The following is a 15392-nucleotide window of genomic DNA, read 5'->3' on the forward strand; positions in this document are numbered from 1 at the left end:
TTGGTGGTGGTGGCGACTTGTAGAGGAAGAGGAAGAGAGTGAGTAAATTTAAAATGCAATTTGTTTTTGTATTCAGTTTTTGGCAAAAAGTTGTATGAATTTAATAGTGGCTACTAGTTAAGTATGACCACAAAGTGTCAAATATATATTTCTTTTGACTGGTCGCATTTTTATTATGATTCAAGCCTCAAAATATTTTTAATTACATTGCATGTGTTTTAACTAACATCATCATCCTATCAAAAAAAAAAAATAAATAACATTTTGGTCTTACAAGGGCCTATTGTGGCGTTTGTAAAACGCTACTATAGCCCAACAAAGAAAAAAGAGGGACCTATAGTAGTGTTTTAAAAACGCCACTATATGTCATTTTTATTTTTATTTTTTAATTTTTATAACTGAATATTCTGAGAATATGAAACTATTTTTAAAAATTGGGTTGAGCTTTTTTTTTTTTTAAAGGACCTATAGGCCTATACAAACGCCACTATAGGTCATTAAAAAAAAAATAACTGAAAAAAAATTAAAAGGACCTATAGCAGCGTTTCATAATGCCACTATAGGTCCTTTTTAAAAATTAAAAAAAAAAAAAACATATATATAGTGGCGTTTAATGAACACCACTATACTATAGGCCCTTGTCTTACAAGGACCTATAGTAGCGTTCATTAAACGCCACTTTAGCTCCTTTAAAATAAATAAATAAATTCACTCAATCAAATTTTTTAAAATAGTGGCATATTCCTCGAATATTTGGTTATAAAAATTTTAAAAATGACCTATAGTGGCGTAATTATAAACTTTTGAGAAGAAATGTGCATAGAAAAATTGTTTTTTTTTTTTTCTTTTAAAAAAAGCTGGCAGTTTTCTCTCCCGCGCTAGCTCCAAATAGACAAATATATACGTGACAAGGCCAGATATATTTGATAAAGTCTTCCCAATTTTGGTAGGTTAATGTATCAATCATCTTTTCCCACAGCAAATATGTATGCTCATATTGTTAAGAATCTCATAGTAATTGTAGCTTAACTAATTTTATTAGTTTGATATTTTCATTGAAAATTTTTAAGATCCAATTTATCTCTCTATTGAATTAAAAAAAAAATGTATGCTCATATTTTAAGGGCATAATAAAAAATGTGCTCAATCCAAAGAAAATATATTTTGACACTTTGCAGTCGTGCTAAGTTGATTCTATTCATACAATTTTTTACCAAAATAAGTAATATGATAATGTTAGTTTTTTTTTTGATAGGATGATGATGTTAGTTAAAACACATGCAATATAATTAAAAAAATTGTGAGACTTAATTCATAATGAAAATGCGACTAGTCAAAAGAAATATATATTTGATAGTGTGGAATAAGGATTGGGAAATGTAAATGGGAGGGAAATGGCTGATAGTGTGGAAATGGGTAGGGATTTGGCCCAGGTTAAAGCCAACCTTGTAATTGTGCCACTTGTTGCTCTAGCTGTTGGACATAGCTATGGACACCATGGAGCCGATCCCTTAATCTGTGATTCACTTCAAACATCAAAGAGAGAACCAACTCTGGTCTTTCGTGGGCCTCTACAGAAAGAACATGTCTTTTAACACAATTTATACCCCAAACATCTGCCATTGCTTTGAAATTCGTGTCATTCTCAGGAAAAATTTCACCGAACCTACGACCTTCAACACATACCAGTTTCTGCCTATACTTGCAGACAACGCACCTAACCATTTCTATTTAAAGAACAAAACATTCTAAAATAATTAGGTAAAAGTCTCCAAAGTAAGAACCAATTGTGTTCATGCATGTTTCGCCGCCTGTTGGTTTCTTGTGTCATGAGAGAGTAGGTTTTGATTGGGTGGCATTATAGGCCGGGGTTGATGACAATGCAGTAATGGTTGGTTTGGCAGTGGTGTTTTTTTTTTTGGTGGTTTAAGGTGGGTTTGGTGGTGGTGGCAGCTTGTAGAGAAAGAGGAAGAGAGTGGATAAATTTGAAATGCAATTTATTTTTGTTGGGGTTTACAGTAGTTTTGTGCGTTGGTGGTGGCGATGGTGGCGGCAATGGTAACGGCTTGTAGAGGAAGAGGAAGAGAGAGTAAATATAAATGCAATTTGTTTTTGTTGGTGGTTTACAGTGGGTTTTGCGGTGGTTTTGTGTGTTGCTCATGGTGGTGGTGGTGGTGGCAGCGATGGTGTGTGTGGCGATGGTGGCAATGTGTACAAAAACAGAAATAGAATAATTATAGAATTGAAGAAGAATATTTAGAATACTCAGCCAAAAAAAAGAAAAAGAAGAACAAGAAGATTCAGAGAATACGTACTCAAAGGCTATTGATTTCTTGGGAATACATCTTGCACTGCATGTTTATGGCGGACCTATTTATATTATAAAAAGTTGGTTAAGGCTTGGTTAATTACAAAAATTTAATAAATGTGAAGTTTTGTGTTTTTTAATAATCATTAGTGTAAAGGTTTTGGAGAGTGAGGAGAGACCTACAAATTTAGTTAGCGCTATGCCATTCAACTATGCATGTGCAATGACCTACAAATTCAGTTTTTGGCAAAAAGTTGTATGAATTTAATAGTGGCTACTAGTTAAGTATGACCACAAAGTGTCAAATATATATTTCTCTTGACTGGTCGCATTTTCATTATGATTCAAGTCTCAAAATATTTTTAATTACATTGCATGTGTTTTAAAGGAGCTAAAGTGGCGTTTAATGAATGCTACTATAGGCCCTTGTAAGACAAGGGCCTATAGTATAGTGGTGTTCATTAAACGCCACTATATATATATATTTTTTTTTAATTTTTAAAAAAGACCTATAGTGGCGTTATGAAACGTTGCTATATGTCCTTTTAATTTTTTTTTAGTTATTTTTTTTAAAGACCTATAGTGGCGTTTGTACATGCCTATAGGTCATTTAAAAAAAAAAATAAAGCTCAACTCAATTTTTTAAAATAGTTTCATATTCCCATAATATTCTGTTATAAAAATTAAAAAATGACATATAGTGGCATTATTAAAACGCTACTATAGGTTCCTCTTTTTTTGGTTGGGCTATAGCAGCGTTTCACAAATGCCACTATAGGCCCTTGTAAGACCAAAACCTGTAGTGGCATTTCATAAACGCCACTATAGGTTCTGGTCTTAAATAAAAAATTCAATTGTTTTTTTAACGGACCTATAGTGGCGCTTTAGGGTCCTTTGTTAAATATTTTTTATTTTTATAACAAAATATTCTTAGAATATGCCACTTTTTTGTAAAATTCGGTAGGATTGTTTTTAAATGACCTATAGTGGCATTTTATGAACACCGCTATAGGTTCTAATCTTGTAAGGGATCTATGGGAGCGTATATCAAACACCACCATAGGTCCAGCAAAAAAATAAATAAATTAAATTTGAAATATCTCACCTAGCCCCACTTTCCTCTTTCTTTTTAAGGTTCTTTCTTCTTCCTTAATTTCTTCTTCATAAGGTCACGTTGTTCTTTATTTTTTTTATTTTATTTTTCTTCTTTGTTTGTTTGTTTCTTTGTAGCGGTTTCTTCGCATCTGGCCCCCGCCATCCATGCCGGTTAGCCCTTCCCCTTCCTCTTTCCCTTCCCTTATTTCTCTCTCTTTATTTTTTGGTGTTTTTATGTTAGTAGATCTAGTGTTTTTTTTTTTTTTTTGGTTCTTTCCTGTTTGGCTAGTAAGAAAATAGAGGAAATGAAATTTTGAATGAAGTGGATATTCTAGCAATATTTGTGTCAATGTTTTGATTTGGATTTAGGATTTGATTTTGCATATTTTTGGATCTATGCTTGTATTTCTGTTATTGTGTCGTTGATATTGTGCTTATGTTTAAATCTGGGTTTGTGTTCTTGAGCTTGTGCTTTGTGTCCCTTGAATGGATTTGATGTTGGATTTGGGTTTTTTTTGTTGAAGGAGATGAGATTATGGGTTTGTGTTCTTGTATTTTGGAGCATGTTGTGTTTGTATTGTGAGTATGTTGTGTTTGATTTTGAATTTTCTGGGTTTGTGATTGTTTTTTTTTTTTTTGAAGTTCTTAATTTAATTAAAATTTTAATTTTAATTTAAAAAAAATAAAATTTCAATTTTACAAATGCCATAATAGGGTATGGACCTATAGTGGTGTTTCTAAAATGCTGCTATAGTCTAAGTTTAAAAAAAAAAAAAAATTGACATGTAGCAGCATTTTATGTGGCATTTTTGTCAAACGACACTATAGGTCTATAGTTACGGTAAAATAGTGGTGTTTACAAACGCCACTATAGCAAACGCTACTATAGCCCAAATGGACCTATAGTGGAGTTTCACAAACACCACTATAGGTCCAATTTTTTGTAGTGATTCCTTTTGCTTGACCACTTTTTTATTATGTTTTACATCACTTGTGTTTTAACTAACACTAGTTTATGTTATCCAAATAATAATAATAATAATAATAATACCAGTCTATGAGCGCATTACACTCGTGTTTAGGGGCCCTTTATGAATGAAAACAAATGAAATTTGCAAAGGGGAAAAAATGGTTCAATTATTCGAATGAGCAAATAAAAATAAATCCTATTTGAATGAGGTAGATAAAATAAAATAAAGCTTATTTGAAAAGAATTTTTGTTTGTCACATTTTTTTTATACAATATAAAATTTTTACTCTAGCCTAATCTAAGTGTATATGTGTGTGAAACTCCTTCCTAGAGATTTGAACCCCAGCCCTTGCCCCCCCCACACCCCGCAAGTATTTATACTTGTCATTGCACCAAGGGGAGCGGTAATTGTCACATTTTAGTTGAATGTCATTGTGACTTTTTTTCTAAAGCTTTATATATTTAAAGAGTATTTATGTGTTACAATAATTATTTCCAACAGTCTTAGTTAATGATTTGGAGCAAGGTTTTACGATTCATCAAAATTCTTGAAGTAACATTATAGATTAAAGAGCAAAACATAAAAACCTTTATATATGAATGAAAGGCGACCTATAAACCTAAAAAAATAAAATAAAAACTCCTTTTCTGTGATTCCATCCCCCAATTTTTTCGTCTCCCTTAATCACCACCTCCAAAAACTTCTAGCCCCGTCATAAAATATTGCTTGAGTTTCAAATTTGTTGTGTGCCTAAGACTCTAGACATGATCTATCAATTCGTCTCAGTAAACTCGTATTGTGCAATCAAATAAATGAAAATTTTTAAAAAGTAAAATAAAACAATTAGAAATGTGGAAAAGAGATGAGAGAATTAATTACCATCATTTTGAGAGTGGTGGAATGGAATTGTAGAGTCAATGCCAAGACCACGCTAATTCAAATTTTAATACACAGATCACCAGCAATTAAAAAAAATGATGTAAACTAAGACTTTTGGAAATTTTTGCACCGATAAATGGAGATGTTTGTTGAGTTGTGCTCTTTAATTTGTAGTTTTTTGTGTTTTGTCCATGCATGTTCCTCGACACCAACAAATAAATTCAAAAAACAAAAACAAAAACAAAAACAAAAACTACAACCTTTTATAATTTGTATTCTATATCGGTATGAAATGCCTAGGATCTTTCTATTAAACTGCATGCGGCAGTTAGAGTCGCGGAGCGAATTATGCGGCAATTAGAGTCGTGGAGCGAGTTATAAGTCCCTCTCCTAACACAGACCTAAGCGATGAACAAAAATAAAAACTACAGCCTTTTATAATTTGTATTTAATATCGGTATGAAATACTTAGGATCTTTCTATTAAACTGCATGCGGCAGAGTCGCGGAGCGAGTTATGCGGCAATTAGAGTCGCGGAGCGAGTTATGCGGCAATTAGAGTCGCGGAGCGAGTTATAAGTCTCTCTCCTAAGACAAACCTAAGCAATGAACAAAAACAAAAACTACAACCTTTTATAATTTGTATTCTATATCGGTATGAAATGCCTAGGATCTTTCTATTAAATTGCATGCGGCAAAGTCGCGGAGCGAGTTATGTGGAAGTTAGAGTCGCGGAGCGATCAGCTTGTATGTTCATATTTACACCCTAATAGCCTGTTTGGATGGAGCATAGTAGTGTTGACTAAAAATAAGCTAATTTTATGTTATATCTACTTTACTTTACTCTACTCCTCCTCCCTTCCCTCAATCCAAACAGACTATAAGTACTGATTCATGGAGGCAAATAATCAACCCCAAATTTGATTGTTTGAACATTATCTTCAAGAATAATTTTGATGAAAAATACATGAATGGATTTTATATATTTTTGGCACGCTACTATCAAGGGCCCCACCGATTATGAGGTAATAATTAATAGCCTTTGATATGAGTCAGGAGTTATTTCGAATTGCAAGGATGCCAAAATATAACAAGCTTCTGAATTTTCCTTTTGCTATCTTCAGTGAGTGTCTTGCTTTCATCTTTTATGATGATGAAAGGACGGCCTTTAAGATACAGGTGACCCCTCCAGTTGTGGGGTTTAATAAGAACGCAACTCCTTTTCCAGTTGTGCCTTTGACCAAACAAATTGATGTAGGACTAGGCCACTTGGATTTGCAAAAAACGGAGAGCTTCTTCTTCTTCTACTTCGTCACGATGACCAGACAATGGTCTTTTATAACATTGCTTCTCAAGAAATTTTTAAAAATCTCCCATTTACAAATCTTCCAAAATCTTTCATAACTTCACAAGCTATACCTTATGTGGAGAGTCTAGTTTCATTCACGGGTGAAAATGTGTATGCCTCACCTCATTATTATTAGTAGTAGTATAGCATAGGCTTTTATTTTTATTTATATATATATATATTTGTCCTTAGTAATAAATTTTCACAACGGAATGTGTAATTTAGAGAAGATTATATCTCATATTATATAAACAGTGTGTTTACTAAATTTCAATTCCCTATTATTGTTCAATCTCTGCATTTAGATAATGGTTCAATAAATTGTTAATTTGTTATGCATTCGGATTGTGATTGAATTTTGATGGAAGAGGTAAAATTATGTGAAACATTTTTGTTATTATATAATTGATTCTTAATTTGTTAGTTGGAAATCTCATTCTGTGTTAAGGTGAATTTAAATAGAGAATATGTATCAAGAAGGTAAATTTTAACCTTATGGGTTTCGTCTTGTAGCATTTCAATTGGTTGTGACTTGTGAAAGCTTATAAGGATGGTTCTGAAGCCATTTAGTGGAATCTATAACTCTCTACCCAAGCATTCGTTTATTCTCTCATCTCTACGTGCATTTATTTCTTTTACTTTAATGCTTGCATAAGCTACATTCATTTTCCCATCCCCACGTGCATTTCCAAGCTCAAAAGTTTATAGTGGCGAATAAATTCAGAAAAGTATCAATTTCGAGTATCATCTTATTTTTTCTTACCAATTCAATAAAATATTATTTAAATGATATGGTTTGACAATTGCTAATTTTTATTCTCATTCTAGTTCTAATGAATGAAAGCTCAACAGGGTAAAAAGATAAAACTAAAAGCTTAACCCAATTAAGTAAAAATAAGGAAACAACAAACAATGAGTTTCTCTGTAGCAACTGAAGTTGGCCATCAACGGCGAAAATAGCAAATTAGCCATTAGTTTCTAAGTATATAGTTAGCAGGCCCGGTTCCCAAACTATATAATTTAGTAATATCTCGAGTCTTAGAGGCTCGATTTTGGGCCAATAAATCAAGTCTTTGAGGCTCGGTTTTTCAGTTTGATGTGGCATTTTTTCCAGGTGGTGTCCACCTGGAAATCGAGTCTCTAAGACTCAATTTATGTGACGTGGCCATCTGGGTATGACGTGGTTGATCCACGTGGAAAAACAGGAAACCGAGTTTGTAAGATTCGATTTCAATTTGGGGTTTTTTCAAAATTAACGCCTCTTACACAGATACTCTCCCCTCTCTCTAACACAGCAGACTCTCACGCTCTCACTCTCCCTCTCACCCACCCTCTCACTCTCACACACTGAACCTCAGCCTCTCTCACTTGCTCACCCTCTCCACTCTCACTCACTCACCCTCTTCATACTCACCACTGTTCTCTCACTCAGTCTCCACCCTTTTCCTTCAGTCTATGCGGTCTCTCAAAACTAAAAAAAAAGGTGAGTGCTTTGTACAAAGTTCAGTGGGAAAAATCTGATAACCCTTTATCTTGCTCTGCGCATCCACTACCTCCCTCTTGCTCACAGAGAAAACCTTGATTGAGAGAACAACTTGTAAGGTAAGTGAATTTTCTTTTCCTTTTTTCTTTGTTCATGGATTATTCCGAAATTGCTAGAAGTTTGCTATGTATTTTGGGTTGAATCTGGGTTTATTCAGAATGGGTATTTTCTGTGTGTGTTTGGTTTGGGATTTTGGGGTTTTGGGTTTGCTTTGGCCGTGTTGGTATGCTTGTGAATTGAATTGATGTAGGCTAGTGTGTAATTAGTGCAAGGACACAATAAAACCATTATTTTTCATGAAAATTGTGTTCCTAACTTTTTTTTTGAACGAGTAAGAGAGTTTGATTCCCCCCCCCCCCCCACTTTGGTAGTTTTTACCTCAAATTGGTGTTGTATTCTCATATAGTATACTTCTTTTTTTCTTTTTTTGAAGGGTTTCTTTTCGTTAAATTGTTATGCCAATCCTATGTATCTTGTTTCAATTATTGTTATTTTGTACACCCATTTTATTTTATTAATCTTTGCTGGATTTCCTTGAACTTCTTATAGGATTTTTTTTTCTTAGAATGTTATGGGTTTTGTTTTTAATTGATTTCTCTTGACACCAGCGACAGAGTAGCTACCCAAACTTGTAATTATATTTCAATAAGCCCTAGATAAAATTCTGGTTAGTGTAAGTGTATTCATGGAGCATATACAAAAAAATTCTGGTTAGTGTAAGTGTATTCATGGAGCATATACAAAAACATGGAGCATATACAAAAAAATTCTGGTTAGTGTAAGTGTATTCATGGATCATATACAAAAAAATTCAGGTTAGTGTTAAGTGTATCTTAAAAAAAAGTTAATTAAAATTCCAGGGCTGCCTGACAACTCTGTGGTCTACGCATTTTTTCGCAATAAGAACTGAACCCAGAATTTGCCTCTCCTGCACAATTGCATTATATAATTGGGAAATTACTTTCCCTAACACCTCCTTCAATATATTTGCTAAAATTTTAGCTAATATCCTGTACACACATCCTACACTTATAGGTCTGAAAACGTTGAGATCTGAGGCCCCTCCCTTCTTAGGAATAAGAGACACAAAAGTCACATTCAAGCACTTTTTTGAATACACCACAGTCATGAAAAGGCTGCAAATTGGCTAATACCTCCACTCTAACCACCACCCAACAGTGATTGAAGAAAGCAATTGTAAAACCATGAAGACCCAGAGCTTTATCCCCACACGATGCCTGAACCACTTCCCCCTGGATTGCATCTTGAGTAACCTAGTTGCTCTCCATATTTGTTATATTTGCAATAAAAGTACGGCAATGATGAGAATCAGGAACCAGGGGAAAAGCTTGTTTTTTTATCACCTTCTTTTAGCCACAATAAGAATAATGATTTTTTTTTCTCCAAGAGATCTCCTCCAATACATTGTTTTTTCCAAGGTTGCCTTCACCTCCACCATTTTTTATCTATCTTCCTTAGACAAATATCCACTGTTCCTTTTCTCCTCCATCAACCTAAGATCATTTAGTAGGTTTTTCTTCCTAATCCCCATATTTCCAATTACTTTATTGTTCCATGACTTGTGATAGATTTCTCTATGAAGTTATATAAAATAATGGTTCTTTTTAATTTCCATGGGATGTTCAAATGCATGCTCAATTTTTTTTTGATGTTTCTCTGGCTATCTTGATGTATATGGATGGGACCACTTGAATTTTTCTTCTATGAACAGAGGTTTTGCTGGATTTGTGTGGGAATTATTGTGTTTTTTTTTCTAAGGGGTTGAGTTTTAACAATCTGGGTTGTTTTCTGGTTTTAGTGTGATCTGTTCTTGTCAGTTGTTGAATGTTTGTATCCTGTTTATGGCAAGTTCTTTTTTTTTTTTATTATCAGGCGTTTGTTGTATACAATAATTTTGATTCATAATAGGAACAAAAAATGTCAGAGAAAGGGGAAAGTGAGAAGACGAGTATTTTGACTCATAATCAATGCATTCTAGGTGAAAATGTATATTCTATATAAAGGACAAATCAACCTAAGACCACAATCAGGTTATCCAAATTACTTTTTTGGGGTTTAATTATGACTAGGCAAACTTGTTTTGCTGTCGAATGTCCCAAGTATGACTGAACTCTTCTAGGCATCGCACTTAGGATTTCCTTGGCATCACACGTCCAAAGTTTCATAACATGGGTCAATATTTAGAAAACTTGTTCTTCTTCGCTATAGAATAGAAAGCATTACATCCATATAACGAGATGACTAATACCCATAGAAAGCATTATATCCATAAAAAGCATTACATCCATATAAAAATTTAGAAAACGTGCACTTTACAGTTTATTAATCTGCTTGCATCTTAGTTTATTAATTCTAATCTGGTTCGGTTGCAGTTAATTGCTACTACTACTCTTTTTCTTGCTTCAAAACTTTACCTTAAAAATAAAATCCTAACTCTAAAAAGCTCTGTCTTCATATTGGCCTCTTTTGGTTCAGTCTTTCATCTTTTACTAAATTCTCATTGTACAAATTGGCTTTAGCTACTCTAACTCATACCTAGTTCCATAAGCATATTGTGTGTTCATTTCTCAAACTAACTGCTTATCATTCTTGTGCAGTATGGCTGCTGCAAATGCTGGGCGGATTGACTATACAGAGCCTGGACCCATTGACAGGTCGGTGTTGTCAAAGCAGCTCAAGCATCGGTCTGAAGCTATTTGGAATGGGCAGGTAAAACACAATACTAAAGATTTAACTAATGTACATGCATTTGATTCATACAATGTACATGCATTTGTTGTTATATATTAATCCATGGTTCTATTCTGTGCAGGATCCAGGATTCGTTACTTGCCGTAGCTGTAGTTCAGAGTTCTCCAATCGAGAACCAATGGTGGACAATCGAGTCAGGAACATCATCAAGGCAGTTGGTTTGCAGGGACTCCTTTGGGTCCCGGGTAGAGAGATTGACCATGGTCTGATAACGGCCTTAGTGGAGCGATGGCGGCTCGAGACTCACACCTTCCACATGCCACATGGTGAGATCACCATCACATTGCAGGATGTGGAGGTTCTTCTCGAGCTTCCTGTTGATGGTGACGCTATAATAGGGAGCACGCAGAAAACTTGGGTGGATGTGTGTCGGGACTTCCTTGGCTTTCAACCTATAAATCAAGACAACCATAAGCAACTTACTGGCCAGAGGATTCTCATCAACCGGCTTTTGAAGCAAGTTGCTAATCCATTGCCACCTAATGCTGAAGAGGACCAGCTGCATAAGTACGCACGATGCTACATCCTAGCGCTACTGGGGGACACAATATTCATGGACAAATTCGGCGATAGGGTGCATCTAATGTGGGTGCAGCAGTTGGAAGACCTTCGTAACCCACGAAGGTACAGTTGGGGAAGTGCTTGCCTTGCATGGTTGTACCAAAAGCTATGCAGGGCAAGCGAGGACACCAGTCAAATTGGTGGTTGCTTACTGTTGCTCCAGTATTGGGCATGGGCCAGGTTCCCCTATTTGTGTCCGGCAGTTGAGCGTGGCTTGCCAGTGGATGCTTATCGTCCTCCAGTGCTTGGTCCACTGTCCCTGAAGTAAGTCTTTACCTCATGCACGTCATATACATTATGTGATCATTACCTAAGCCCACAATCATGTAACTTGATTTTATTTATTTATTTTAAAGGCTTCTAGCAATTTTTTATGTCAACATTGCGTAAATTTCAAATAGAGGTTCAATATATATGATTACGTTAATATACTCTAATTTTGTGATTGTCATGTGGCTTGTATGTGCTTTGTTTTTTATAAGGACTGTTTCTTATTCTAGTGATATTATTAATTAAGTAAATATCTATAAGATTATCTCAGTAGTTATATGTGATTACATTATAGTTTTAACATTAGAATTATCTCAGTACGAAAGTTGTAGATATTGATCTATTGTTCTTGATTGTAGGTGGTTATGGGTCCCAAACAAGAAAAATAGATCCGCCCACATCTTTAGGGACAGGAATCGCGAGCAAATAGCTTCAATGTTGCTAGGCCAGGTATGAAAATGCATTGTTTTACATGTTTAAGAACAATATATAGGTTTGGTGAGCTTTGAAATATAAACATTGTTGTCTAATGTGTTGTGTACTTGTTTTTTTGCTGTTGTAGGTGGTGTGGTAGCCATATGAAGCTGAGTTAGAGGACCTTCCGTCGTGGTGCGTTGTAGGGAGGGCCGTGTGGACGGCAACGGTGCCGCTTGTATGTTTCCACCTAGTAGAAAAACATACCCCAGATCATGTCGTTCGTCAATTTGGGATGATCCAAGAAATTCCCCGCAATGTTGACACTGACACAGTGCTTCATGGCATTGATTTGAGAGGGAAGGTCGGTGTTGATTGGACGCGAAAACATGCTGTGCATATCGATAAGTGGGGTAATCGCCTTCAACGACGTTGTGAAGCAGTGCTTGGTGATATGCCTCCACAGCACGAATACCACGACTGGTTCAAAAGGATAACTCGGAGGTTCATAGATAGGCCCGGTGCTATAGTGACTCTACTGGTAACTTCTTAATGTCTTCTACATCTTACCGTACTGAAATAGCATGAAACCACTGTTTAGATAACATGATATATGTTACTACATTTTCTGCTTAGCACTTGGTCTCCCTATAATTTGCAATTATTACTAGCAAAACCAATTCTGAACCAACATTTATTTTATTATCGATTGGTATTGTTGATTTGGTATTTCATTACTAATATGTGTGGTTTTTCCATGTGCAGATTGAAGTATACGTACGTTTGTTGAGGCGTCACCCAGTGGGCACGGAGGACCATAAGGACATTACTGAGGTCCTGACGGCAGTGCATGAAATTGAACGTGTACAACCTCCTATCCTTGAGGCCCCGAATGAGGAGGCACCTACTCCTGCGGACCCAAGCACTACTGAGGGCCCAAGCACAAGCACAACCCCGACTGGATGTCGCCCTCGTCCGCCTGTTACTAGCCCTCAGGTTGTCCCTACCCTCGATCCTTCTCCATCCACCCCACATCCATCCCCTAGCCCTACCATCCCTTCATCCAACCCACATCCATCCCCTACCCCCACCATCCCTTCACCCACCCCACATCTATCTCCTCGCCCCACCATCCTGACACCCACCCCACATCCTTGTCCTGGGTCTAACATTCGTCCACCCACTCCACGGTCATTTCCTCAGCTGTTACCCATTCCATCCTTTGACCTGGGTATTGATCCAACTTCACCTGACATGCAGCAGGAGCCACCCTCCCACAGTACATCTACTGGCCCTTCTTCAGCCATCGACCTACGCCATGTTCAGGCTGAGCAGATTGTTGGGTTACCTGCAGTGGCAGAAGGTCGGCCGAAACGCATATCAAAGGCACCTCCTTGTGGGACAGGGGGGCACAAACATGGACACAATGCTAGGCCCGAGGCATCTGACGAAGGACATGCAAGACCTCTTCCTCATTATACGAGACGACATAAGATTCAAAAAAGGTAACTCAAAGCTTAATGTGAAACAACACACTTTATAACCAGCGGTATTCCTCTTTTAATGTTCAATCTACTGTTGATTACTTCATGATATTATTTTTGTTTTCAATATGGTTTTAACGTACATTATTGGAACTAGGTGATGGGAACGAGTACAGAGGGGGCCAAAATGACATTGATGCGGGTGTAGAAGATGGTAAGCAATATTAATTTCAAAGGCCTTTGAAACTTTATTTCCAAAGAAAATCGAGTTTCAAAGGCTCGATTTTTAGTGGCTTTTTTTTTAAAATCGTGGCACTCGAGCCTTTGAAACTTTATTTCCAAGAAAATCGAGTTTCAAAGGCTCGATTTCCTTTGCAGCCGCTTTTTTAAATTCGTCTTGCCACAATTTACGCATATGCCACCCAATGTAAATCGAGTTTCAAAGACTCGATTTACACTGGGATTTTGTTTTTTTGTTTTTTTGTTTTTTGTTTTTTTTGCAGCTACTCTCCTGCAGCAGTAAACCAGAATTAGTTTTCCCTTCCCCTACAGCAGTAAACTAGATCCAGAACACATCACATGGGCAGCGGTAAACAACTAGATACAAGCATATGATACCAATCAAAGGGAGATTACATTAGAAGCAAACAATCGGATTAAAACAGTTACTATTCATTGCTGGCTAGGCAAAAGTTGCACAACGCAACTAATGTAACGAGTACAATGGATAGCAAATAGTTCAATTACAACAACATTCAGCAATAAACAAAATACAGAAGATAAAAACTAACTGAAATTAACATAGTCTACATTCGGCAACAACATTCAACAATAAACAAAATAACACTTGTAGATAACCACAACATTCAACAACAACATTCAGCACTTGTCCATACAAAAGATAACCACAAGTCCCACGTACATTGCCAAAACTTCAATCGAGTCTCCGCTCGCCTGACAAACATGAAAATACAATCGTTAGTTTCCAAATGCGAAGAACAAAAACCAAATGAAATTTAGAGCATATTATATAAAAACAGTGAGGGCACTTGCCTAGTTTGTAGCACTACCACTTGTCGAAGCCCCACGGGAATTGGGACAGCTTCTACGGTTATGCCCCTCTTGATGACTCACTCTACATCGCTGCCTCGGTTGAATTTCCCTCAAGTCCGAATCTTCCCTCTGGCTTCCCCGTTCTCGTCGTACCCCATCCATTTCATTCCTTATTCTTGAGGCCACAGGACGACCTTTGGCCCACAACAGCTGTGGGTCAGGCACCCACCGTGGTTCGCGAACGTCCCTCCACAATGACTCTGACTTTGGCACCACAAAATGATGTGAATATGTGTGAATGGCATTGTTCAAACTGTAACATGGGTCAATATAGCTGGTCGCATCGAGGTGCAGACCTTGAAGAACTTTAATTGCATGTGAACAAGGGATCTTCAAGTTTTGCCACTTTCCGCAACCACATATTCTATCAAATACGTGCACTTCATGACTGTGGTTTCCCCCTCCACCTCTATGGTCGTTGTACGGGGTAAGCACTTGATATACACCAGTTTCATGATTAAAATTCCTCATAGTGTGACCTGCAGTTTTCTGTGCATTTTTGTTATAGATCTCCATTGCATATTCACTCCACACCTTACCTCGAGAGAGATCAGAAGTAATTTTTTATGTCGATCGTGGAAATATGCAACAAGTTTGGACCAAGTGAACTCAACTATTGCCGCAATGGGCAAACC

General features: G+C 36.4%; 2 protein-coding genes across 2 annotated transcripts; both read left to right on the top strand.

Moving 5' to 3' along the window:
* The first annotated feature begins 1394 nt into the window (after positions 1-1394).
* On the top strand, positions 1395-12320 carry LOC142625224 (serine/threonine-protein phosphatase 7 long form homolog). Its single transcript, XM_075798914.1, has 6 exons — positions 1395-1518; positions 2130-2211; positions 10762-10873; positions 10977-11740; positions 12106-12196; positions 12309-12320. Exons 1-6 carry the CDS (start codon positions 1395-1397, stop codon positions 12318-12320), a joined length of 1185 nt encoding a protein of 394 aa, XP_075655029.1.
* Positions 12321-12614: 294 nt separating this feature from the next.
* LOC142624419 (uncharacterized) lies at positions 12615-13669 on the top strand. The gene is made up of 2 exons (XM_075797984.1): positions 12615-12701; positions 12926-13669. Exons 1-2 carry the CDS (start codon positions 12615-12617, stop codon positions 13667-13669), a joined length of 831 nt encoding a protein of 276 aa, XP_075654099.1.
* Positions 13670-15392: the final 1723 nt, after the last annotated feature.

The sequence above is a fragment of the Castanea sativa genome, chromosome 2 (genome assembly GCF_040712315.1).
Source record: "Castanea sativa cultivar Marrone di Chiusa Pesio chromosome 2, ASM4071231v1".
Lineage (NCBI taxonomy): Eukaryota > Viridiplantae > Streptophyta > Magnoliopsida > Fagales > Fagaceae > Castanea > Castanea sativa.

Excerpts from the sequence above, each read along its gene's own strand:
- LOC142625224 (XM_075798914.1), top strand. The coding sequence starts at position 1,395 with ATGGCTGATAGTGTGGAAATGGGTAGGGATTTGGCCCAGGTTAAAGCC. Across the intron at positions 2,212-10,761 it reads TGTGGCGATGGTGGCAATGT|TATGGCTGCTGCAAATGCTG; the intron begins GTACAAAAACAG and ends ATTCTTGTGCAG. Across the intron at positions 11,741-12,105 it reads CTTGGTCCACTGTCCCTGAA|GTGGTTATGGGTCCCAAACA; the intron begins GTAAGTCTTTAC and ends TCTTGATTGTAG.
- LOC142624419 (XM_075797984.1), top strand. The coding sequence starts at position 12,615 with ATGCCTCCACAGCACGAATACCACGACTGGTTCAAAAGGATAACTCGG. Across the intron at positions 12,702-12,925 it reads GTGCTATAGTGACTCTACTG|ATTGAAGTATACGTACGTTT; the intron begins GTAACTTCTTAA and ends TTCCATGTGCAG.